Source organism: Macaca nemestrina, chromosome 7 (genome assembly GCF_043159975.1).
Source record: "Macaca nemestrina isolate mMacNem1 chromosome 7, mMacNem.hap1, whole genome shotgun sequence".
Classification (NCBI taxonomy): Eukaryota; Metazoa; Chordata; class Mammalia; order Primates; family Cercopithecidae; genus Macaca; species Macaca nemestrina.
The window spans coordinates 101,217,729-101,244,965 of record NC_092131.1 but is presented as its reverse complement, the minus strand read 5'-3'; the positions used below and the strand labels follow the sequence as shown (position 1 = coordinate 101,244,965).

Here is a 27,237-nt window from a genome sequence, read left to right as displayed (position 1 = left end):
ATTGGAATGTGAGCATAATGACCTCAAAATTAAAGAGAATTTGTCAAATCTCATGAGGAAACTTTTGCGAAGAGAGTTTTTATTTAATATTTGCTTCAATACAGCCAACAGAACCTAATTTTTTTTTTTCTTCTAGGCGACTGGTCTCCACTTTAGACACACTGATAATGTGATTCAGTGGTTGAATGCCATGGATGAGATTGGATTGCCTAAGGTAACTTACCTGAGATAATAGTTTAGGCTTTGTTCCAGCTGTTTTGGCATAACCCCCAAACAACCTGTTCTCATTCTACCTGTAAAATTATTCTCGGAATCTTTGGTGTTTTTTTAAATACTGAAAGATGTCTTTCTTTTTGACTTAGGAAATAGTTTTGTTCTTTTTCTTTTGTAATCCTCATACCTGTTTCACCTTACCCTAGAGAAATTCCCTGTGATGACATCTACTTTTACTACATCAAATTGTAGACATACATTTTACTATTTTTCCTTGGATAGAATTCACATGCTGTGAGATTCACCGTTTTAAAGAATACCAAATCAGTGGTTTTTATTTATTCACAAAGTTGTTAGCATTAAAATTTGACCTTTGGAAATATAAGGAAATGTTTTAGAAATCTGTAGGGAGTATGAAGGGTCGTTTTATATTTTAAATTGTAGAGGTGATGACGTTACTTCCTGTGTCTGTTTTTGGTCATGGCTGCAGTTTTGATTGGAGTGTACATCTTCTGGGTGTTTTGCTCAGGAGTTTATTTAGTGTTGCTTTCAGTGAAATTGTCATCCCACTCCTGCCTGAATCTGTAATTGCCACGCTGTATTGTCACTCTTAGAGACATGAATGGATTGATTGATTTCGTTCGTTCTTTTGTTCTCTGTTTTTTTTCTTTCTATTTATATCCTTTGACCTAAGAATTCTGCTTCTTGGAAGTTATCCCAAATAAATAATCAGAAAGCACCAAAAACATGTATATATAAGGATTTTTTAGCATTGACTATGATAGAAAAAATTGATAGCAAAGTACATGTTTCTTCACAAGGGGTATTAATTGTGTTACAGCCAAATACTAGTGCCATTAAAAAGGATATCAACCCAAATAAAGGGCCTTTGATGTATTAAGTGGGGAAAAACAGTTGAAGGTTATAAGAGTTTGTGTTCTAGCTAAGATCAGATCACTATTTTTGTCTGAAAATAAAGTGAGTGTTCTTGGGAAAAATTTGTAAGGAGATAAAACAGTTTTCATTTCTGTGTGATGGGATTAAGGGTGGTTTTTATTTTCCTTATACTTTCCTGTAGAGTTCAAATTTTTGTAACCAAAGGAAAATTTATTTTTAAAAAGTGAGATGTAGAGTATCAGAAGGTGACTAAAACCATTTTATATTTTGTATTTTGTGCAATATATAAATATTGTATACACATATGTATATTGTATAAATATATATTACATATACAATATATTATAATATACAATTATATATTATATATAGTATATTTTAATAATGTATATTAATATATATTATTACAATATATAATTATATGTTGTGTATATATAGTATATGGATATATATATAAAATATACTACAGATATGTATTGTTGCATACATACCTGTCGAATTGAGTTAAATCAGAGCCGAGTCTTTGCAGAAGACTAGCTTTTTTCCAGAGAAAGTGCTGAAGTTCTCTTCCTTGCCACTGGTATGTTTGAGAATTAGGCCCCACAAGTGTTAGGAAATGCAGTACGTCAAGTTCTTATATTTATGTGGCCTGTCTGTGCACCTGTAACTTCCTTTCCCTGTTTTTTTTTTTAAATATAGTATAAAATACTGTACTATATATAGTGTAAAATATTAAACTGTGCACCTGTTTTTTATATAGTATATTGCCAGTGGGCAATGACAATTTAACCTCATTTGAATAGTACTAAGAGCTTTGTTAATATTTTCTATTGCTAGTAGTATTGTTACTATGAGATGCTTTTTTAATGATGTAATTTTATTACCTTTTTTGGATTACTAACAGTAGTATATTGTCCTGGACTACAATTGGAACAAATATAGAATGTATTAAAGGCTTTCAGGGACAACTTGATAATCATGGCTGTAAACCTTGAATTGTCCACCCTACATTTAGGCCCAGAAGACTTCTGAGTAATAAGAACTAATGATAACCTAAAAATGTATTGTTGTCCTTAATATAATGTATAATACGTAATTGACAGTACATATATGGTGTTTATCGGGATGTCTTTTCTAATCTCTTTATGTGGTACATGCTGGCCTGTTATAGAAACTTAATGCAGTAATTTTTTGGTTCTTATCCTTTTTGACTCTTCATTATAATTGGTACTGTTGGCTGCCTTTTCCCTGAGATATTTCTTAGTTTGATTTTTAAAATTGTTTTTAATCTGCTCAACTCGTCCTGTTTTCTTTAATTATTCTACCTTCCGTGTTCTAGTGATGGACATTCTTTTTTTTTTTTTTTTTTTTTTTTTTTGAGACGGAGTCTCGCTCTGTCACCCAGGCTGGAGTGCAGTGGCCGGATCTCAGCTCACTGCAAGCTCCGCCTCCCGGGTTCCCGCCATTCTCCTGCCTCAGCCTCCCGAGTAGCTGGGACTACAGGCGCCCGCCACCTCGCCCGGCTAGCTTTTTGTATTTTTTTTTTTAGTAGAGACGGTGTTTCACCGTGTTAGCCAGGATGGTCTCCATCTCCTGACCTCGTGATCCGCCCGTCTCGGCCTCCCAAAGTGCTGGGATTACAGGCTTGAGCCACCGCGCCCAGCCATGATGGACATTCTTTAAGATGCAATCCTTGTTAGATACATTTTCCCATTTTCATGGTTTCCTTTATTCTCAAGACTTGCTGACATAAGATAAACATAGTATCTTCAGTTGGCTGCTGGATATTTCTCCTTGGATAGCTTCCTGTCACCTAGAATTTTTCATATCTAAAACTAAATCTACCTTTCCCCCAACTGAACTTCCCTTCCTCTATAATAAATGGTACCATGTCATCATTTTCCCAGTCATCCAGTCTCAAAACCTTGGAGATACTTTGAACTTCTAAATGTGGTCATTCCCGCTACTCCATTTATTTGAAATACCTCTTTTATCCATCCACTGTTAACAACAACCTCCCAGCCTACCTCCCCAGCTCGTCTCCCATTATTCAACATACGCTATGTCCTGTCTCCAGTCAGATCTCCCCAGGGCTCTATTTTTATCCTTAGCTCCAAAGCTAGGCTGCCACTTTATGTCCTGCTTATCAAGTTCAGACTTGTCTGACTTTAAGTTGCTCATAATCATCTGATTTTATCCTACCTATCCAACCTTATTTTTCTGTTATTTTCTAGAATGTATTCTGTAGATTTTAAAAAACAATAGGGTATATTGCCTTACTGTCTCACATCATAATTATTTCTGCTTTATTTATTCTGGCTATTTCTCTTGTTTGGAAGGCCTTTTGCTCTCTATCATGATTCACTCATTTCTTTAGTTTATGATTTCACAGTCTTAATATAGGCCTTTATTGCTTATCCAAATTCTTCTCACCTCATTATTCAGTCTTTTGCTTATCCAAACCACTGTCACCCCTTATTTCCCTAAATTACAGATTGAATTGTATGGTGCCACACGACTGTGACAATAGGTCTTGAAATTCAAGGCTATTCCCAGTCTAAATCTATTCTGTTCTTATCCTACGTCATTCACTAACTTTAGAGCTCCATGACGCTGGCTCTGGGCTTGATATCAAAGATATGGCAGTGAATAAATAACATAGATCTAGCCCTGCCTTCATGTGGCTTATAGTCTGTTGGAGTAGCCAAACAGATAAACACAAATGATTGATCTTGGTAAGTGCTACCATGGAAAAGTACTTGTCTTCCAAATTCCCTTATACATGCTCTATTCTAGCTACTTCATCTGTGTAGCTTCCCATTTCTCCCAAGCATTAAACACATTTTAATATTTTATAGTTTTTTCAATGTCTAAGTGTAGCAGGTTGCACAAACTAAAGCACTTAGTAAATGTTCATTGTTGAGTTGTTTCTCCATCTAGGCATGGTAGATAGTAACTAGGAGCATTGTGGTTCTGAAAGCCTCATACTCAGATCAGTCCAGTGATTTAAACTGGACTAGAACTTGGTCTTCATATGCCTGTGTCTGGGTCTGAAATAAGTAAATCACCTTCTCACACCTAATGAAATTCAGTGGGTTGACCAAATAAAGATTTTCCAAGTAGTACTTTTTCTTCTGTATTACAGCATTTCATTCCTTGCAATTCTGATGATGAAATGTCTATTCACCCTAATGAAATTATTTACTGAATGCCACTGATGTTTTCTAACCGTCCATTGTTTGATTTGTATTATTGATGATTGGTGAATGTCAAATGAACACAGTGAATGGATACCTTACTCTATTTCTTTTATTTCTCCCTAGATTTTTTACCCAGAAACTACGGATATCTATGATCGAAAGAACATGCCAAGATGTATCTACTGTATCCATGCACTCAGGTAATCAAATTTTCTTGGCAAAATAAGGAAATTATGAATAACATCTGAATTGAGTGTGTAGTTTTTTATGCTTGAGGTAAGAATGAAAAAGTTTTTTCATTAGTTTCAAAAGTTCCAAATAGGATAAAATACTGTTATCCGAACAAAATGGTGAGAAACAGCTGTGTTTTTCTACGGAGTACCGAGAAAGGATTTATTTATTTAATAGCAGATAATTTTGTTCTAAAAACATGGTATCTTCCATAATTGATCTAGTGTTTCTGTGAACTATGCCTTCACTTGGAGTGCAGTCTCTTATTTAATTATCTAGGTCCTTGCCATCGTTAAGCCATTTGTTCATTCATTCAATAATTTTTACAAGCCAGGTGCGGTGGCTCACGCCTGTAATCCCAACACTTTGGGAGTCCGAGGCGGGTGGATCGCCTGAGGTCAGGAGTTCGAGACCAGCCTGGACAACATAGCAAAACCCCGTGTCTACTAAAAATACAAAAAATTAGCTGGGCATTGGTGGTTGGGTGCCTATAATCCCAGTTACTCGGGAGGCTGAGGCAGGAGAATTGCTTGAACCCGGGAGGCAGAGGTTGCAGTGAGCCAAGATTGCACCATTGCACTCCAGCCTGGGCAACAAGAGCGAAACTCCATCTCCAATAATAATAATAATAATAATAATAATAATAATACTTTTTATACCAACACAAACATGATAGTAGGAAATGATACAAAATATATTTTTTTCCCATAATGTCATGGTAAATTTGGAATGTGGCTTAATTTTGAGGTCCCCAGAATCCTAAATTAAATTGGAAGGAAAAGATACAAGTCTGGAAGGATAGTGGGATGGTTAGTAGTAGATGCTTATACAGGTTAAATACAGAACAGGTTCCTTATCTGAAATGCTTGGGACCAGAAGTGTTTTGGATTTTGAAGTATTTGCATTATACTTACCAGTTGAGCATGCCAAATCTGAAATGCAGAATGCTCCAATTATAGCATTTCCTTTGAGGGTCATGTTGGTGCTCAAAAATTTTTAGGTTTTGGAGCATTTTGGATTTTGGATTTTTAGATTTGGTATACTCAACCTGTGGTACAGTAGTGTAGTATTTTAGCAGATTTACTTGGTGGCCACAGGACTAAAGGAGATGGTGGCAGAGCAAGTGGGACATGAGTCAGATTTTTGCTTGGGCTGCACTTACATAGCATCATCTATGTGTGCTTGCTAAGTGTTAATTACATTGGAGTAGGTATATAATACTGATCTATAAGAAGACTGTTGTCTCGTTTCTTGATCAAACATGTACTAGATCTGTGGTATCATTGGAATCAGTGTGAAACATACAAAAGAATGAATATAGCTGAGAACTAGTGAATCTCGTGTTGAGAATGTAGCAATTTCAAATACGTGTCTGAGGCTGGGTAGGTACAGTGGCTCACACCTGTAATCCCAGTGCTTTGGGAGACCAAAGCGAGAGGTTTGCTTGAAGCCAGGGGTTAAAGACCAACCTGAGCAACGTAGCAAGACCCCATTTCTACAAGAAACAAAACATTGGCTGGGCATGGTGGCATACGCTTGCAGTCCTAGCTACCCTGGAGGCTGAGGTGGGAGGATCACGTAAGCCCAGGAGTTTGAGGCTGCAGTGAGCTATGATTGTGCTACTGCACTCCAGGCTGGGCGACAGAGCAAGACTCTGTCTCTAAAAAACAAAACAAAACATTACCAAATATGTGTGTCTGAGTCCAGATCACATTAATTCTGAGTATTGTGTTTTACTTAGTGTTGCATGAGATTTGTCTATGTTGATAATCTTGTGAAGGCTGTACCTGCGATGGATATCTGAACATGGAAGCAGAATTCCTCTCTGCTAGTTGTGTAGCCACTACTCTTGCAGTGTAACCTGGGTTCCAGGCCCTCAAATTCTGTGTAGTAGAGGCTAAAGAATTAACTATGCCTTCCTAGTGGTAGAGTCAGAAAGAGAAAGAAAGGAAGTCTGCTATTGTTTTCCATTTCTCTTGAATATGCAGTCTGTGCTTAGAAAGTATATATAGAGTGGTGTGTTTTGTGATTTATGGTTTGTTTGTTTGTTTTAATGGTGTTTTTCCTGAAGGGTGGATTGGCAACATTTGATAATATGTAGGAAGTATTTATAGTTGCTGAGAGTTTCTTCTTTTACCACAAAACACAACCATGTTCAAAGCAGGTTCCTCACCTCACTGTATTGGATAAGGCTCCATCTTCTTTGGATCAACAGTGACAGAAAAGTACTAACTGTCTGTCTCCTCCCTGCTTGCCGTTTTTTTTTTTCCCCCTCTGAAGTCTTGATTGGCATTATTCCAGAGATAGTCACTGTGCTTTAATCATACTATATTACTTTTGTAGATAACATTCCACTCTTAGATAAGACCCCAGTTTTCCATTCTCAAAATACTTGTATACTTCCTGTTTCCCCGTTTTGTTATTCTAATAACTGATTTTGGGGTTAAACAGGTCCATAATCTCTTATCCTAAATTAAAACCCTAAATTATCTGAAAATTGATTTTAAGTTTGGTGTAAGCTCATTTGTCTCCTTAGTATGATTATGTTTGTGTGTTTCTCTGCAGAAAGTAATGTATTGGATTGAGGATGCTGCCCCAGGGCTTGCTGGGGATACTTTATAATACCATATACACTGTAAATAGAAATACACTTTCTAATATCTGAGAAATTCAACATTCAAATATATCTGGCTCCAAGAATTTGGATAAGGGACTGTGGGCCTATAGTAGATTCTGTTTCCTAATCACCTGCTGTGTTCCAGGGTCTTTATTAATCATCTTTGAGATTGACATAGTGACTTCTAGGTTACTCACCATTCACAGAAAAGATAGTTAGAATCCAGATAGGTTAACACAGCTTCCTTCTGCCCATTGCTACAAAGTTCAGCTTAAGTAGAAAATAAGAAAAATAAATCTTTTTTTTTTTTTTTTTGAGACAGAGTCTCGCTCTGTCACCCAGGCTGGAGTGCAGTAGCCGGATCTCAGCTCACTGCAAGCTCCACCTTCCGGGTTTATGCCATTCTCCTGCCTCAGCCTCCCGAGTAGCTGGGACTACAGGTGCCTGGCACCTCGCCTGGTTAGTTTTTTGTATTTTTTTTTTTTTGAGACGGAGTCTCGCTCTGTCGCCCGGGCTGGAGTGCAGTGGCTGGATCTCAGCTCACTGCAAGCTCCGCCTCCGGGGTTTATGCCATTCTCCTGCCTCAGCCTCCCAAGTAACTGGGATTACAGGCGCCCGCCATCTCGCCCGGCTAGTTTTTTGTATTTTTTAGTAGAGACGGGGTTTCACTGTGTTCGCCAGGATGGTCTCGATCTCCTGACCTCGTGATCCACCCGTCTCGGCCTCCCAAAGTGCTGGGATTACAGGCTTGAGCCACCGCGCCCGGCCTTTTGTATTTTTTTTAAGTAGAGATGGGGTTTCACCGTGTTAGCCAGGATGGTCTCGATCTCCTGACCTCGTGATCCACCCGTCTCGGCCTCCCAAAGTGCTGGGATTACAGGCTTGAGCCACCGCGCCCGGCCGAAAAATAAATCTTAAGCGCAGTTACAGGCTGACCCATTATAGGTGCCTAACAGTGTATTTGTGGAAGTAGGCATGGGAGAGCAGGAACAAAGATGGGAAAGTGCTGTTCACCATTAGGGTTTATAAGTTTCAGTGTGAAGCTAAGTACTTTTGATTGTGGGTAAGAGGACTTAACTGGCCATTTTGAATCCATTCATAGCTCCAGTATCGCCATAAAATACTTGTAATAATTAAAGAGAGTTAAAAGAAAGATGGTGCCCATGTCTACTTTTTATGTCAGCCAGTGATATGGTTGTAGCACCTTTAATTTACCATTGAAAGACATTAAAAGCTAATTTAGTGTTCTTGGTACTGTGAAAGCAACTGTATTAGTCCGTTCTCGTACTGCCATAAAGAAATACCTGAGACTGGGTAATTCATAAAGAAAAGAGTTTAATTGGCTTAAGGTTCCACAGCTTCTACAGGAAGCATGGCTGGAGAGACCTTAGGAAACTTACAATCATGGCAGAAGACAAAGAGGAAACAGTCACATCTCACATTGCAGGAACAAGAGGAAGAGAGAGGTGGGGAGGTGCTTACATACTTTTAAACAACCAAATCTAGCGATAACTCACTCACTGTTAGGAGAACAGCAGCAAGGGGGAAATCTGCCCCCATTGATCCAGTCACCTCTCACCAGGCCCCCACTTGGGGATTACAATTTGACATGAGATTTGGACAGGGGCACAGACCCAAACCATATCTGCAACATTCTTGAACTTTCTTAAAATTTCTTGTTCCCTATTTCCAAGTAGGAATAAATGAGAAAGAAATTCTTGGAGAAAAATATTCTCGCAATTAAGAATGCAGGTGTGATGTATTAGTGAGAAAAATATATAAGGGAACATATTACATGTATAGAAAGTTATTAGTTATTTTACTTTGGAATTTCTTTTTTAAAGAGGCAGGGTCTTACTCTTTTGCTTAGGCTGGAACACAGAGGTGTGATCTTGACTCATTGTAACAACCTCCAAGGTGAAAGCTATCCTCCTGCCTTAGCCTCCCAAATAGCTAGGACTGCAGGCATGCACCACCATACCTGGCAAATTAAAAAAAATTTTTTTTGTAGAGACAAGGTCTTGCTATGTTGCTCAAGCTGTTTTGAATTCCTGACCTCAAGCGATCCTCCTGCCTCTCCTTCTCAAAGTACTGGAATTACAGGCGTGAGCCGCTACACCCAGTCTGGAGAATTTTTTGAATACATTTAAAATCTTCTGAGAGAGGAGCTTTATATATCCATCTTGAGTGTTTTACCTGAAAGAAAAGCATTTAATCATATACATACGTCTTATACTTGCACTTCTCTGAGAAAATGATTAGCTTCTGTGGATGCATAAAGTCTAGTGTGTTTTGAGAATACTTGATTTTTTTTTGTTTTTCTGTTATACATTTGGGTTTATTATATACAATTTAAATTTTGATCAGTTCTGTGATTGCAGTGTACATGATGCATGTTTGTATTTAGATGATACTGAGTTTATAGATTATTTACAAAAACTGTATACCACAAGTTTCTATGATTTATTTTTTATATATTTCTTATTTCCCTGCTTACTTTAAACTGTCGATTTCTTGCTTTTGTCAGTATCTGTGAAGTACCCTTCTGATCTCTTCTAATTTGTTGGTTCCAGTCAGCTAGGGCTTTAGAATCCACTTAACACAGGCTTATGGACATTGATTTATCTGTCCATTCATCTGTCAAATATTGATTAACATTTATTAATATATGCTAGGCTCTGGGTAGACATTAGTGAATGAGCCCTGTATTGTCCCTGCTTGCGTGAAGCTTAGAGTCTAAGTGATTTTTTTTTTTTAAGTTTAAAAAGTAAAAATAATTTTTACCAACCTGATACTTAAAAAGTAAAAATATATAAAATACTATTTATCTAAAACTGTTAAATTACCTGGATTAAACTTTTCCATCAGTAATATGAATTCAGTTTAAGTAAGATTTGCCATCTGAATCATTTTTATGAAGCTTTTCTAAGATGTCTTATTATTTAAAACTTACTGATTACAGGAAAGCAAACAAATGAAGAGACACTTCACTATTAATTACATTAACATTAATGTTAACATCTTTTTTTCTTTTTTGAGACGGAGTCTCGCACTGTTGCCCAGGCTGGAGTACAGTGGTGCAGTCTTGGCTCACTGCAGCCTTTGCCTCCCAGGTTCAAGCGATTCTCCTGCCTCAGCCTCCTGAATAGCTGGGATTATAGGCACATGCCACCACGCCTGGCTAATTTTTGTATTTTTGGTAGAGACGGAGTTTTGCCATGTTGGCCAGGCTGTGGTCTCAAGCTCCCGACCTCAGGTGATCTGCCCACCTCAGCCTCCCAAAGTGCTGGGATTACAGGCATGAGCCATTGTGCCTGGCCATTAACATCTAATTGTACATTGACTTTGTGCCAGAAGCGGGACTTGAATTTGTGCCTACTGATTTCTCCCAGTCCAGTGCTCTTTGCATTGTGTTATGTGACTTTTTAGGACAATGCTGTCATTTAAACTAAAATAAAACACTCTGAGGTAAATAGAGTATTGTAACTACAAAGGAGACTGTTGTAGGTACTGGGAGTCTCAGTGTTCAGAATGCTTCTATTTTATTCTTCATGCTGATTTTCCCCTTTTAAGGGTGGCAGCTAGGCACTGCTGGGAGGCCTAACCTTTTGCATATTGTATCTTCTAGTTTGTACCTGTTCAAGCTAGGCCTGGCTCCTCAAATTCAAGACCTATATGGAAAGGTTGACTTCACAGGTAAGGAGTTACAGACTTGGCAGGAAATGCTTGAATTACGTGGAAATAGCCTGGAGAGCCAGCAGTACCAATTTTAAAGACCTAAGGCTTTAAAAATACTCTGGCAGTGGAGGTGAAAGAAATATTAATAACTTGCTTCTCTAATGTGGGGTAAAGAACACTAAACTTGGAATTTCAAGCTCTGTTCTCTCACTTATAATGTGAACATGATTAGTGAGTCTCAGTTTTCTTGTATATAAATTGGGGATAACATTAACATATATAAAACATATAATAATGTTAACACATAACATTAAATGTTTGAGTATGTTGAAAAAAGCTTTATAACTATCTTTGCCTTTCCATTCCAGTAAGCATCTGTTGTGGGCAAAGCAAGAGGGAGAGTGGGGAGTGAGATGACACAAAGATGCCAATTTAGTAATTTTAAAGTTTAAGCTTATTTGGATGGGTGTTTCTATGTGTATTTGCTATAGCCAGATGCTTGAAGAGATGAGGGATTAGGGAGAAAAAGGGCAGTGGTAATATTGTTTAAGGGTAAGATAGATTCAAGTCTTTCAAAGTGGTGATTGTTTTGTAGGCTTGAAAGTTTAAAACTTGGTAAGAAATTTTTTGTCCGTGATATTTTTTCCTTCCAGGGAAGTTATTCACCAGACCTGGGGAAAGGGCCAGACCTTACATGTTTTCTTTATCATTTGGCTTTCTGCCTTAGAAATGAAATTGTTGAATAGCAGCTAATGATTTGGATTGTAAAGACTGAGATAACTGACTTAGTTTGTGATTCACTTATTGTTGAGCTCACATTAAAGCTGTTCCATTTATAAGTTCGTTGTAGGAAATGCCACAAGTAGCAATTCTGAACAACTATTTCCTGTAGGACCGGCTCACTTTATAGTTATGTTTGATGCCCTTGATAATAATAATGTTTGACTGCATTTTATATGCCAGTTACTGTGTTAAGTGCTTTCCATACATTTTATCTTTATATCTTTATAACACCCTAAAAGGTAAATGCCATTTAATCCCATTGCATAGTTGAGGAGTATGTTTCTTTCTCTTGGTTATGGAAAGGTGCCTAGCTTGATTGACTGAGTATTAATTCCCTCCTGTAGAAGAAGAAATCAACAACATGAAGACTGAGTTGGAGAAGTATGGCATCCAAATGCCTGCATTTAGCAAGATTGGGGGCATCCTGGCTAATGAACTGTCAGTGGATGAAGCCGCATGTAAGAAGAGAGAAATCTCATGGGTTCAACTGAGATTGTTGCCACCATTTCCAATAATTAATTCTATAGTGATGATCTAGGACATTGTGAATCTTGCTAGCAAGTTTAAGTCCATAGATGTAGTTGTAAACACAGTCTTCCATGCCGTTGTTATTTGGAAATACATGATTAATTCTGATTAAAGTGAAAGCATTTAGAAAGGAAGTCCTGACTGGACACAGTGGCTCACGCCTGTAATCCTAGCAGCTGGGAGGCCAAGGCGGGTGGATCACCTGAGGTCAGGAGTTCAAGACCAGCCTGGCCATGATGAAACCCCATCTCTACTAAAAAGACAAAAATTAGCCAGGCGTGGTGGCGCGTGCCTGTAATCCCAGCTGCTTGGGAGGCTGAGGCAAGAGAATCACTTGAACCCAAGAGGCGGAGGTTGCAGTAAGCCGAGATAGCACCATTGCACTCCAGACTGGGCAACAAGAGAGCAAAACTCTGTCTCAAAAAAAACAAAAGAAAAAAAGAAAGGAAGTCCTACATTTCCGTGGCTCATTGAGTTTCTTATTGTTTTATGGTGTTTACTCGGTAATTAAGGCAAATACCTCCAGAGCAAGTGCTCCTTGCAAGGCTCTCTTATGAGTATTTCTCTGTGAGATTCCAAATTCATCATCCCAAACATGGATCACAGATGCAGCTGTGGCTTTGTATACCGTAAGGAAGAGGGTAGGCTCATAGGGCCCAGGGAGCCAGTCTTTGAACTCCAGTTGTTATTTCTCTGTGAAAAGGAGCCTCTGTCTCTAATGGGGGGGTGCAGTGTTGCTTTCTATTGTGATATACATCCTTTAATCTATATAATCTCAGTGTTTTTGTTTTTGTTTTTTTAGTACATGCTGCTGTTATTGCTATTAATGAAGCTATTGACCATAGAATTCCAGCCGACACATTTGCAGCTTTGAAAAATCCCAATGCCATGCTTGTAAATCTTGAAGAGCCCTTGGCATCCACTTACCAGGATGTACTTTACCAGGCTAAGCAGGACAAAATGACAAATGCTAAAAACAGGGTAAAAATGCAACATCTATTCTTTCTAATTAATTTGTTATTCCATCATTTGATATGGCTCCAGTTTAAACATCAATTTTATTGAGATGCAATTTACACACAGCAAAATTCACCGAATTTTAAATATACAGTTTGAGTTTTGACAAATATATGTGATCATTTAACCATCACCCCAGAAAGTTCCTTAGTGTACTTTCGCAGTCAGTTTCTACCTCACCCACACCCCTGAGCCCAGGCAACTACCAGTCTGTTTTCTGTTGCTGCCATTTACCTTTTTTAAAAATGGAATGATGCAGTGTCTAATCTTTTGGTGTGAGACTCCATATTGACCTCTACTTCTTGAATTTTATGTAAATAAAATTCTGGAGTGTAGCCATTAAAATTAGTAGTGCCCTTTGGAAAGATTATCTCTAAATATTAACATAGTCTTTCCTCTTTCCCAGATTCTTTGGGGTAAAATGTTTGTGTACAATTGTTAGGGGTATGTAGAAGTTCGTTAAATGATTCTGACTTGGAAAAACTGAATCTAGGAATCCCATTTAAGACTTCACACAGGCTGGTCATGGTGGCTAATGCGTGTACTCCCAGCACTTTGGGACGCCAAGGTAGGCGGAACACCTGAAGTCAGGAGTTTGAGACCAGCCTGGCCAATATGGCAAAATCCCATCTGTACTGAAAGTCCAAAAATTGGCCCAGCGTTGTGCTGGGCTCCTGTAATCCCAGCTACTTGGGAGACTGAGTCAGGAGAATCGCTTGAACCTGGGAGGTGGAGGCTGCAGTAAGCCAAGATCACACCAGCTGGGAAACAGAGCGTGACTCTGTCTCGAAAAAAAAAAAAAAGAAGCTTCACACAAATTTATCCACCCCTTGTTAAAATTAGTGGTTGATGACAAAACGAAAACAACCCTGCTCTCAGAACATTCTTTGTATCTCTTATCGTAGAGCAGGGATTTCAGTTTCCCAGTTAGGTGCCAAACTAGCCTGCAGGCAAGTAGCTGCTGCCATGCCCCTGCGTATGTCACCAGTGAGACTCCAGGATCGTGGATCTGTATGTGCCCATTCTGCTCAGATCTGAGGCAAGGATGTGCTGCCTCTAATCCCAGCACTTTGGGAGGCCAAGGCAGGCCGATCACTTGAGGTTAGGAATTCGAGACCAGCCTGGCTAATGTGGTGAAACCCCTTCTTTACTAAAAATACCAAAAAAATTAGCTGGGCCTGATGGTGCATGCCTGTAGTCTCAGCTACTTGGGAGGCTGAAGCAAGAGAATCACATGAATCCAGGAGGTGGAGTTTGTAGTGAGCCAAGATCGTGCCATTGCACTCCAGCCTAGGTGACAGAGCGAGACTCTGTCTCAAAAAAAAAAGTCTCACTCTGTCGTCCAGACTGGAATGCAGTGGTACAGTCATAACTCACTGCAGCCTTAAACTTCTGGGCAGAGCAATCTTCCTGTCACAGCCTCCTGAGTAGCTGGGACTACAGGAGTGTGCCACCACATTGGGCTAATTTAAAAAAAAAAATTTGTAGAGATGGGGTCTCGCTATGTTGCCCAGGCTGATCTCAAACTCTTGGCCTCAAGCCATCTTCCCGCCTTGGCCTTCCAAAGCACTGGGATTACAGGAATGAGTTACTGTGCCTGCTTTGTTCTTTATAAAGGATCTTAAGCTACACCCATATTCTTAGTAGTGTGCAGGAGGAGCACAGGTGTATTTATGTGGTCCTCTTAGACACCTTAGGCTAACTTAATTATGTTTTTTACTCATCCTCAGACAGAAAACTCAGAGAGAGAAAGAGATGTTTATGAGGAGCTGCTCACGCAAGCTGAAATTCAAGGCAATGTAAACAAAGTCAATAGTAAGTATGTTCCTGAGTCAGGCACTTAAAGGGATATTATAATATAATGTGAATGTTGATCTATTCTGGGACTTACAACATGGTTTAATTTACTTACTTTAGACATTAGTGGATTTGTTTAGCAGCAATTGCTTATTAACAATCTTTTGTGTTTCTATTCCTCCGTTTTAAATCTTCAGTCAGCCCCTTGTTCCTACACTGACAGTAGCGTCATAGTAGTCTTTTTGGCTATAGTTTCACTCTTTCACCCTATTACATGCTTTTAAAAATTATTTTCCTGGCCAGGCGCAGTGGCTGATTAATCCCAGCACTTTGGGAGGCCAAGGTGGGTGGATCACCTGAGGTCAGGAGTTTGAGACCAGCCTAGCCAATATGGTGAAACCCCATCTCTACCGAAAATACAAAAATTAGCCGGGCTTGGTGGCGTGCGCCTGTAGTCCCAGCTACTCGGGAGGCTGAGGCAGGAGAATCGTTTGAACCCGGGAGGCACAGGTTGCAGTGAGCTGAGATGGTGTCACTGTACTCCAGACTGGACAACACTGAGACTCTGTCTCAAAAAAAAAATTATTTTTTTATTTTTTTTAAGTAACATTATAGTTTTGTTTTTCCTTTAAAGAATAATGCAAACTGTCTAGATATTAAACAATAAACCACAAAAATTAGACTCCATCACTTAGAAATAATCATCACTTAGAAATAATCATTACTGGCATTTTTTTGTATGTTCTTCAAAATGCGTCTGCATGTGTGTGTGTGTATGTGTGTGTGTGTATATATATATAAATTTTTCTTCTTTAAGAGACAGAGTTACACTCTGTTTCTTAGGCTGCAGTTGCGATTATGGTTTACTGCAGCCTCAAACTCCTGGGCCCAAGCCATCCTTCTGCTTCACATTCCCTAGTAACTAGGACTACAGTCATGCGCCGCCACACCCAGCTGCTTTTTACAATTTTTTTGAAGAGACAGAGTCTCGCTCTGTTGCCCAGGTTGGTCTCAAAATCCTGATCTCAAGTGATCCTGCCACCTTGGCCTCCCAAAGTGCTGGGATTACAGGCGTGAGCTGCCTTGCCCAGCCTCCAAAACATATTTAAACAAAATTGAGATTATACTTTTAATATTGACTTTTATATGTGTTTTACTTTGGGGAAATTAATTTATTGAAATTATCATTTTGTCGCTACTCTGCTAAAGAACTCACCATGACTTCTTCATACTTGCCAGACAAAATGCAGATGCCTAGCCTAGTGAAGTTCTTTATGCAATATTTCATGCGTACAGCTCTCAGTAGAAGCTCATTTGCCTAATTACCTCCCATACTCATTCTGTACATTTTATGACTTAAAAAGAATCAGGGCCGGGCAATTCCGGCATTTTGGAAGGCCAAGGCAGGTGGATTGCCTGAGCTTAGGAGTTTGAGACCATCCTGGGCAATGTGGCAAAACCCCATCTTTAAAAAAAAATACAAAAACTAGCTGGATATGGTGACATGCGCCTGTAGTCCCAGCTACTTGGGGGCTGAAGCAGGAGGATCGCTTGAGCCCAGGAGGTTGAGGCTGCAGTGAGCTGTGTTCGCACCACTGCATTGTAGGCTGGGCAACAGAGTGAGACCCTGTCTCAAAAAATTAATTAATTAAATTTTTTTAAAAAAAGAATCTGGCTGTGAAGTGGTACTGACCTGGTATTTGATCTCTTGTTCCTCTGTTAAAAGCTGTGTAACATTGGGCACCTGCAGTAGAGTTGTTATGCAGATAATATGAGATAGTGTATGTAAATGGCCAGCTATTTAGTAAGTACTCAGTGAACATTAGTATTATCACTTTGTTAGTCATGTAATCTCTCTACTGTAATGCCCTCATGCCTCATCTCTTCCTAATCCAAATTGTACCCATCATTCAAGATCCAGTTCAATTTTCACTTCGGTGCCTATCACAGTTCAATATGCTTGACTTTCAAATCTCCTGTGTCATACACAGGCTCATCCCTATAAATTTGTACTTAATTATGTATTGTCTTGTATTGCTTGTTCTTCTGACGTCTTTGTAAACTCCTTAAAGTAGAGATTATATATTCTACTTCTTTGGAAGTGCTCCTAATTCCTATCATAGGTTTAGACTCACTAAAAAAACTAAAAGGTTTGATTTCAACCAGCTAGGCCAGGCTTAATCTTGTTTTGCTCAAGATACTCATAATAATAATAATAGTAATTGTTCATTTGGAGGACCAAATTTCTCATTTGAACTAATATTAATAAGTAGAGAAGATTTTACCAATTCCGTAGGATTGGAGTTCTAAGTCCTGACCAGCATTCTTGTTTTTTGGGTTATTTTTTATTTTTTGTTTTTTGAAACAGAATCCAGGCTGGAGTGCAGTGGCGCAATCTCGGCTCACTGCAATCTCTGCCTCCCAGGTTCAAGAGATTCTCCTGCCTCAGCCTCCCAAGTAGATGGACCAGCATTGTTTGTATTCTGCTGCCTTTGGGTTCATTTAGGATAATGACCTTCCGAGCAGAATAATCCATTCAAATGTGGATGGTATCTTGTGCTGAATCTGTATTAATTCTTAAGTCAGCAAATATAAACTGGAGTGTCCTTATGGTTGGTTCTCTGTGAGAAGAAAGTCCAGCATGTTTCCTGTTGCATAGAGTACATAAAATATTTTTTGTTTTACTAAGGGATTTTTCTCTACCTTACTGTTTGGTATTTTATAACCTTTGTAATTTTACCTTGCTAATTATGTAAGAATCAGTGGTGAGCACATGTAAGGAAATAACAATATGTATATGTTCTTAAAATGTCCTATTCATATTATTATTATGTAGTCAGAGGAGCAAAATAATAAAAATTCCCTCAAATACCTTTCAGTATAGTCAGGAGGATAGACATGCAAATGAGTACTTTTAGGGCAGCTTGATTAGAGCAAGGTGCCAAGAGTGCATGCAGTGTAGTCATAGAATAAAGAAGGGAATGATGATTTCTCTCTAGAAGTTTGAGTAGGTTTTCAGCGTACATGGATCTTCACAGGGATCCTTAGGATAGATAAGAGGGTGAGGATAAGGCAGAATTCCCTATGAAAGGACAGTCTTTTCCTAATTGTAGAGAAAGTCTGAGGCAAAGGAAAGTTAGATGCCAGGAGGGTATAGGGACTTCAGGTTCCAGGAATTAATGTAATTATAGATGAGATTCTTTGCCTAGGGCATTGGAAACAGCAATGACGCCATTGATGCTGCCCCGGGAAAAAGCTACAGGCCAAACAGTTAAAAATTAGAAAAAGTTTTTATTTTTTGTTAAGTAGAATATGGAAAATTAGAGTTATATAACTAAAGTTCAGTGAGAGGAAGTATTTAAGTAATGTTCCATACTTTATTATCTTTGCAATAGAAATGTTTATAGATATTCATTTAATATTTACATATTTGAGTAGTATGTATACACTTCTAGAAAAAGCAAAATTTACTAGGTGCTTTTGTAGAGAGATACTGTAAGATTCTATGCTATATACCTAGAGAAAGTCTAGTTTGTTATCTACATTGATTATATTTTCTGTCTCTAGCTATTATGAAAGCTCCATGAGGATAAGGATATTTGGTTTTTTCACTATTATGTTTGCAGCATATAGCAGATCCTCAGTAAATATCATTGAAGGAATGGATAATTAGTTGGCTAATAGCCACGTAGACCTGCAGACATGACTTGAGAAGCCACCACCTTGGTTTGGTGCTCAGTTGAATGACGGGTATAAATACTAGGAAGAAATAAACAGTATCTTAGGAGCCTACAGTGAGACCTCACATCCATACCAATGTTTTAACCTTTTCTTCCCCTCCCCCCCCCTTTTTTTTTTTTAGTAGTTCTAGTCTCCTCATTGCCCCTACTTCCCATTTTCTAGTTTGAGACTTTATTTTCCCTTGGGCTGTTTTGATTTTCTTTGTAACAGCTTATTAATTTTATTTTGTTTTTTACTAATGAAAACATTTGCAATTGATAAGTACTACTATTCCCCAGATATTTTTATTTTTGGTATTTTATTGATTTCTTTTTGCTACTTGGATAAAAATCAGATGTTTATCTGTGAGTGGTGGTAGGGACAGGCATTTTCTCTTCAAAGAATAAGGAAATGGAAAGTAATAAACTAATTATGATTCCTTAGTGGCTGTCGTTTCTGAAATCAGAAATTACCTTATTCTGTCTTTCAGGCTAAGAAGACCTTTTTGGTTTTGTTTTGTTTTTTGTTTGTTTGTTTTTTTACAGTATATGAAGTGCTTCTATGTATATGATTTTATTTAATCTTAAACCTATTCCTATGAGGGAAGTTATCTTCATTATCATTTTCAGATGAAGGAACATCTGGGTTTTCATTGTCATGTATTGTATTATAGAGCTTGTGTGACCTCAGGTTCTATGATTAGAAGAGAGAATGTAGAGAGGGGGAAGATGGCCCCTTTCACTCTGCACAGGTTGGATCACCGTTGATATCTGGGCACTGACTGTTGTGGGTGGAGTGTGTGCAGGAAGTATCAGGGTAATGAGAGGATTCAAACTGATGGTATGTAAGACATAGTTAAAGAAAATAAGGCTGCTCGTAAGGCATTTGCTGTCATGGGGGGGCAGTGGAATGTATTCAGTGTGAACTTTAGGGTTGAAGCTTTAAAAATATTTTTGAAACAAAATTGTCCAACGGTATAGTAAATGGCCATGGGAGATACTTTCTCCTGTTTGGCGGTCTGTAAGTATAATCTGGACAACTACTTGGCATTTTAAGGGAATTTAAGCATCATGTTGGTCTGGATTGTTGGCTCCATATTGGTGCTGAGCTGTCTACATTTGGAAGTTTTTAAGTGGGCTGGGAGTGTGGCCCAGGAATCTGTATGAAATCCGATGAACAGCTTGTTGGGAACCCCAGGACTTGATGACTCTAAGGTTCTTTTCCAATCCGAAGATCTTATGCTTCTGAGAACCACAGAGTAAAGGCTCTCTGAGTTATATTTCCGTATCTGGAACTGAGATTGGTTTTGGGGAAGGAAAACTATTCTAGGCTGTTCTGTTCACATAGTCCTTTCATAAGCTTTTGCCTTTTTTCCTCAGCATTTTCTGCATTAGCAAACATCGACCTGGCTTTAGAACAAGGAGATGCACTGGCCTTGTTCAAGGCTCTACAGTCACCAGCCCTGGGTCTTCGAGGACTACAGCAACAGAATAGTGACTGGTACTTGAAGCAGCTCCTGAGTGATAAACAGCAGAAGAGACAGGTAAACAGTCTGGATTGAAGCTGCAAGAGTTTGTATATATCCATTTGAATCTCATGCTGTCATTTAAAGATATATATGCTGCCTTTTTTTTTCCCACAATACAACTTTTTCCTCTGCATATAAGTTAGTTTAAAAAAATCCTCAGGTAAAATACACATTGTCTTCAACTCACTTTTGCTTTTAGAGCTATGAATCCTCTTTTAAAATAGACAGTACCCACCCATCCCCAGTCTAACCACTCCTTCACTTCAGCTGTCTCTCTCTCTCCAACTAAAAGACATTGGGGAAAACCTGAATATTTTTGCATTCTTACATCAGAATTTGCACTTAAAAAAAAACTGCACCCCATTAGTTTGCTCTAGTCAACACTGGAAAGGTACTTACTGTGCAGTCAGGGTAGATGGTGTGGTATTGTATTTTGTGGGGTTTTTTTTTTTTAGAACAAACATGAGGGACTTTCTTTTTTGTCTAAATAAGGGCAAGTATACATTTTACCAATACCCAGCGTACATTGGTCAAAGTAAGTAGCATTAACGTGCTTAAGATTCTACGAACACTTTTCCCTTAGAATGTTTTGAGGCTTGGCCGGGCGCGGTGGCTCAAGCCTGTAATCCCAGCACTTTGGGAGGCCGAGACGGGCGGATCACGAGGTCAGGAGATCGAGACCATCCTGGCTAACACGGTGAAACCCCGTCTCTACTAAAAAATACAGAAAACTAGCCGGGCGCGGTGGCGGGCGCCTGTAGTCCCAACTACTCGGGAGGCTGAGGCAGGAGAATGGCGTGAACCTGGGAGGCGGAGCTTGCAGTGAGCTGAGATCTGGCCACTGCACTCCAGCCTGGGGGACAGAGCGAGACTCCGTCTCAAAAAAAAAAAAAAAAAGGAATGTTTTGAGGCTTTTCATGTAATATGTTTAAGAATGTACTGGTATCTGTAAAGTCACTCTACCCCAGCTTTGGCAAAGGCATTTGGCTCTAGCTGGGGCGGCCACCTTGGCTATGTGTAGCCTGAGCTGTCACTTATGACTATGGCTCTCTGTCCCTAGTGACTGCTTTTGAGAGATGAGAACCTTAAGACCTGGAGTCATAGGAATGAATAATCTTTACATAATTTTCTTTGCTTTTATCAGAGTGGTCAGACTGACCCCCTGCAGAAGGAGGAGCTGCAGTCTGGAGTGGATGCTGCAAACAGTGCTGCCCAGCAATATCAGAGAAGTAAGAGTCCATTGAAACAGTATGGGAGGAAAGTTGTGGCTTTGTGTTACTAAAGGGTCTGAGGTTAGCTTCTGTCACTCTCATCCCCCACCTGAGCCTACCAGCCGTAACCAACTGCCAGGTACTTTTGGTGGCAGGCGGGTTCCTCCAGTTTGTTGTTGTTGTTGTGGTTTTAATTGCTATGTAATAGTTGTACATATTTTGAGGGTACATGTGTTTTGTTTTGTTTTTTAAACCAACCAAGAAGCACTGACGTATGATATTTTGATACATGCATACAATGTGTAATGATCAAATCAGGGTAATTGGAGTATCTGTCACCTAATACATTTATCTTTTGTTGATGTTGGAAACATTCCAATTCTTCTGTCTATTTTGAACTATACATTATTGTTAACTGTTGTCATCCTACTGTGCTATCTAACACTAGACCTACTCCTTGTATCTAATGGTAATTTTGTACCCATTAGCCAACCTCTCTATCTCCTCCTCCCCACTACCCTTCCCAGCTTCTGGGAACCACCAGTCAACTCTACCTCCATGAGATCCACTTTTTTAGCTCCCATATATGAGTGAGATCAGGAGGTATTTGCCTTTCTGTGTCTGGCTTATTTCACTTAACATAATGACCTTCAGTTTTTATGGCTGAATAATATTCCATCATGTGTATATACTACTTTTTTTTTTTTTTTTTTTTACCATTTATTCATTGATGGACACTTAGGTTGATTTCATATTTTGGCTATTGTGAATACAGCTGCAATAAACATGGGAGTGCTGATTTCCTTTCTTTTGGCCATATACCTAGCAGTGGGATTGCTGAATCATATGTAGTTTTATTTTAATTTTTTGAGGACTCTCCATACTGTTTTCCATGGTGGCTATAGTAATTTACATTCCCATCAACAGTGTATGAGCCCTTTCTCTGCAGCCTTGCCAGCATTTGTTATATTTTGTCTTTGATAAAAGCCATTTTAATTGGAGTGAGAAGGTGTCTCATTGTGGTTTTGATGTGTATTTCCCTGATGATTAATGATGTTGAGCATTTTTTCATATACCTTTTGGCCATTTGTGTGTCTTCTTTTGATAAAAGTCTATTCAGCTTATTTGGCCATGTAAAAATTGGATTATTTGTGGGTTTTGTTTTTGTTTTTGTTTTTGTTTGCTGCTGTTTGAATTTCTTATGTGTTCTGGTTATTGTTGTCTTTTCAGATGGATCATTTGCAAATATTTTCTCCCGTTCTGTATGTTGTCTCTTCACTTTGTTGTTGGTTTCCTTTGCTTTGCAGAAGCTTTTTAGCTTGACATAGTCCCATTTGTCTATTTTTGCTTTCATTCCTTATGCTTTTAAGGTCTTAGCTAAAAGGCTTTGCTCAGACCAGTGTCCTGAAGCATTTCCCCAATGTTTTCTTCCAGTTGTTTCATAGTTTCAGGTCTTAGATTTAAGTCTTTAATCTATTTTGATTTATTTTTGTATATGATGAGAGATAGGGATCTAGCTTTATTCTTCTACATATGCTTATCCAGTTTTCTCAACACCATTTATTGAAGAGACTGTCTGTCTCAGCTCATTTTATGTTGCTATAAAGGAATACTTGAGGCAGGGTAATTTATTAGCTCACAGCTCTGCAGGCTGTACAAGAAGCAAGGCACCAGTATCTGCTCGGCTTCTGGTGAGGGCTTTTGTGTTGCATCAAAACATGAAGGAGAAGATCAAAGGGCAAATGGACTCATGTGAGGAGGGACCGATCCCCTGGGGTAGTGAGTAGGGGTCCTGGCTTTATAACAGCCCATTCTCATGAGAACGAATCCATTCTCCCCAAGAACCAATCCAATCTTGCAAGAGCTCACTACCACGAGAATGGCACGAAGCCATTGATGAGACATTTGCTCCCATGACCCACACAGCTCCCACTAGGCACTGCCTCCCACCACCACACTGGGGATCAAGTTTCTTCTTCTTTTCTTTTTTTTCATACCCTCAGGGTGATGTCAGGGATCAGATTTCAACATGAGATTTGGTAGGGACAAACAAACCGAATCCAAACCATAGCACTGTCTTTTCCCTAATGTGTGTTCTTGGTGCCTTTGTCAAAAAATGTTCTCCTCATGACTGTAAATGTGTGACTTTATTTCTGAGTTCTCTCTAGTGTTCCATTGGTCTGTGTGCCTTTTTGTTGTTGTTGTTGAGACTCTGTTGCCAGGCTGGAGTGCAGTGGCGCGATTTCAGCTCACTGCAACCTCCGACTCCCTGGTTCAAGCGATTCTCCTGCCTCAGCCTCCCGAGGAGCTGGGATTACAGTCACGTGCCACCATACCCACCGAATTTTTATATTTTTAGTAGAGATGGGGTTTCACCATGTTGACCAGGATGGTCTCGATCTCCTGACCTCGTGATCCACCTGCCTTGGCCTCCCAAAGTGCCGGGATTACAGGCATGAGCCACCACACCTGGCCAATTTACTCCAGTTTTGGAAGTAGAACTGGAGTCAATGTAGGCTCACTTTGGCTCTCACACACTTCATGGTTTGTTAGGGAAATATCTGGAGAAGGTGAGACTTAAGGGTTTGCTAAGATTTGGATGGTGAAAGAGGAGAGAAAACGTTCCTAGTGCAGGACAATGAGGGAAAAAGGAGGCGGGAGCCAAAGTACAGTTGTTGAAAGACGTCTTTAAGGAATGGTGGTTAGAATACAAATTTTGTAAATGTTTTGGGCTGAGTTGTGTAAGATCAAAGGGTGGAAACATTGTAGAAAGCTTTGACGGTAGCTTAAGAAGCCAGGCAGTAAGTAGGAGAAGGAAGAGATGGTTTAGGTGGGAAGTAGTGGTAGATATAGGATGAATTGAATAGGAAGAAAATAGGGATGAGGAGAACAGGTAGGAGGCTGCTTTTTGAAGAAAACATCTTTATTGAGATATGGTTCACATAACGTACAGTTCGCCCTTCTTCCTACAGAGGAGGCTGCTTTTTTAAGATGCAAGTTCCACTTCAAACTTGATGGCTGATAGCCACAGAATGTAATTTTTTTCCGTGAAGTTTGGCACCTTCTTCCCCTGAGGGCTCTCTAAGCCCACTGCATTTCTGACTCCTGTTTTCTACACAGGATTGGCAGCGGTAGCAGTGATTAATGCTGCAATCCAGAAGGGTGTTGCTGAGAAGACTGTTTTGGAACTGATGAATCCCGAAGCCCAGCTGCCCCAGGTGTATCCATTTGCCGCCGATCTCTATCAGAAGGAGCTGGCTACCCTGCAGCGACAGAGTCCTGAAGTGAGTTCACTAAACCTGTCCTGTTTGTGAGCAAAGTTGGGTGGAAGTGAATGTAATACCCACTTCTTGTGGTTAGGTAGAACTTTTTTTGCATAAACTTGGTTTTCTTTTGGTTTTGTTAAACTTATAACTCCCTGGGTCTTGGAGAATGTCTTTCCTCACTGTTTTCCCTTCTGTCCCTTTCTGTACAGCATAATCTCACCCACCCAGAGCTCTCTGTTGCAGTGGAAATGTTGTCATCGGTGGCCCTGATCAACAGGGCATTGGAATCAGGAGATGTGAATACAGTGTGGAAGCAGTTGAGCAGTTCAGTTACGGGCCTTACCAATATTGAGGAAGAAAACTGTCAGAGGTGGGTGTCCAGAGTGAAGTGAGTGAATCCATTACGTAGCTGTTAACTCTGTCTTTTGTATGTCAGTGCTCCGATTTTCTTTGCAGGCATTATTACTTTATCATGGTCATACTTTTGTTTGGTTCTACTTTGATTCATTTAATTCTTTGTTATGCTGAAAAATATGACATTCCGTTCCTAAATATGTAAGTAGGCTTATTGAAATATGTTACATAGTCAAAATAACACTATCTCTGACAAAGTTAAATAATACTTTTAAAATATCATCTAACCCTAGCTAGTTCATTTTCATTCTTCTTCAGTTGTTCTCAAACTGTCCTTTATAACTGTTTTGTTGAAAACAGGATCCAGCCTAGGAACATGTATTATATCTGGCTGTTGTGTCCGTTGGGTATCTTTTAATCTAGAATTGTCTCTTTCTTCATGACACTGACTTGTTAAAAGGATGGGACCAATTGCCATGTAAGACGTCCTATTTTATGGATAGTTCTAGTTGCTTTCTCATATCTGCCTTATTCCTGTAAATTAGAAATTAAATCTATATGTTTGTCATGATTCAGTTCAACATTTTTGGTGATGTGTATTTCATATTGCCTCATATCAATAGGCATATAAAACTCACGTTTTCCACCATTAGAGATACTAAGATTGATCCCTGGATTAGGGAGACCACTTACATTTCCATTGCATATTTATGTTTTTCCCTCATCACTAGAACATCATCTCTTTTGCACCATCAAAATACCCAGTTTTCCCTTAACCTTTCCTGTGATTTTTTTTTTAACCTAATTGATAATCTTTCCTAAATCAGTACCTTCAGTAAAAGTTGCCGATGATGATTTGTTGCTCTGTCATTCCTTCTGCATTTATTAGCTCATGTCTAGCCTTTTTTTCTTGTCTGTGGAGGAATTGCTTGAACTGCTGCCTTTGATTCTAGAGTTAGTCTTAATGTGGAATTTAGAATATGTGACAGGATATTGAGAATAAGTGATTTCTACTGCATTTTTGCACTTTGTTTAGAGCAACTATGCGGTTCCAAAACTGGCCTTGAGAATATATCAAATGGTTAGGATACCCTAGCAATCTTTGTTCCTTGAATATTTAAAAATGCTATGCTTAATGCTCTTTTTACTTGGGGGTCTGGGGCAGGTATCTCGATGAGTTGATGAAACTGAAGGCTCAGGCACATGCAGAGAATAATGAATTCATTACCTGGAATGATATCCAAGCTTGTGTGGACCATGTGAACCTGGTGGTGCAAGAGGAACATGAGAGTGAGTTATCTTCCTGTCCTCCCCAAATAATGTCACCAGTAATGATGATGTGATTCCATGAAGTGGTTCAAAATACTATTCCTAGAAGGATTTTTGGGTGAGAGATTAAAAATATCTATATAACACAAAAAGCTAGAGTTGGATGTTGTTTTGAGAACACCAGGCAATTGCTATAATTAGGTATATGTCCAATAAGAACTAAATTTGGGGGGAGGTGAATTGAACATGATCTGTTATTTTTAAATGCTGTTATAACAAGTAGTTCTGACACTACATGGAATCGGGTGAAATTGCATAGGTTGTAGGCATGTTCCTCCACAAGACTCCTCTCACTTCAGACACCAGCTGAAAGCTGCAGAGTTCCCAGGCCACTGTACTTCTGAACAACTGGCTGCAAATTTGGAGGAGCTGTCTATCCCCTTAGTTTAATAATTTGCTAGAATGACACAGAACTCAAGAAAATGCTAGACTTATGATTACAATTTTATTATAAAATATATAAATCAGGATCAGCTGAAAGAAGAGAATCATCAGGCAATATCTGTGAGAGTCCCCAATATGAAGCCTCTGTGTTCTCAGGATGTGTCACTCTCCTGGCACATTGATATGTATCACCAACTAGGGAAACTCACCTGAACTTTGGGTGTCCAGAGTTTTTATTTGGGCTTCATTACATGTGCGTGATTGATAGTATTGGCTTTGCGATTAAACTCAATTTTCATTTGGCCTCTGCTCCCTGGAGATTGGGAGGCCAGGCTGGTATCACATGACTCTAAACCTCAAAGTCAATGGCTAGCCTCCATCCTTAAACTCTCAAGAGGCCAACCAGGAGTCATTGGTTGGCCTAAATTCAGGTGTGGGCAGAGGGGCCCACTATGAATAACAGAAACATACCTATCACTCAGGA

The 27,237-nt window shown here is 39.2% G+C and overlaps 1 protein-coding gene across 1 annotated transcript in view; it reads left to right on the top strand.

Moving 5' to 3' along the window:
* LOC105488300 (IQ motif containing GTPase activating protein 1) overlaps window positions 1-27,237 on the top strand; it is a 114,916-nt gene that overhangs the window by 38,172 nt on the left and 49,507 nt on the right. The window contains exons 4-14 of the mRNA XM_071100664.1: window positions 137-214; window positions 4,434-4,510; window positions 10,787-10,854; window positions 11,964-12,077; window positions 12,950-13,128; window positions 14,895-14,979; window positions 20,061-20,224; window positions 21,354-21,438; window positions 24,541-24,704; window positions 24,896-25,056; window positions 26,206-26,330. Coding sequence (XP_070956765.1) covers window positions 137-214; window positions 4,434-4,510; window positions 10,787-10,854; window positions 11,964-12,077; window positions 12,950-13,128; window positions 14,895-14,979; window positions 20,061-20,224; window positions 21,354-21,438; window positions 24,541-24,704; window positions 24,896-25,056; window positions 26,206-26,330 — 1,300 coding nt within the window. The remainder of the gene's footprint in view (window positions 1-136; window positions 215-4,433; window positions 4,511-10,786; window positions 10,855-11,963; window positions 12,078-12,949; window positions 13,129-14,894; window positions 14,980-20,060; window positions 20,225-21,353; window positions 21,439-24,540; window positions 24,705-24,895; window positions 25,057-26,205; window positions 26,331-27,237) is intronic.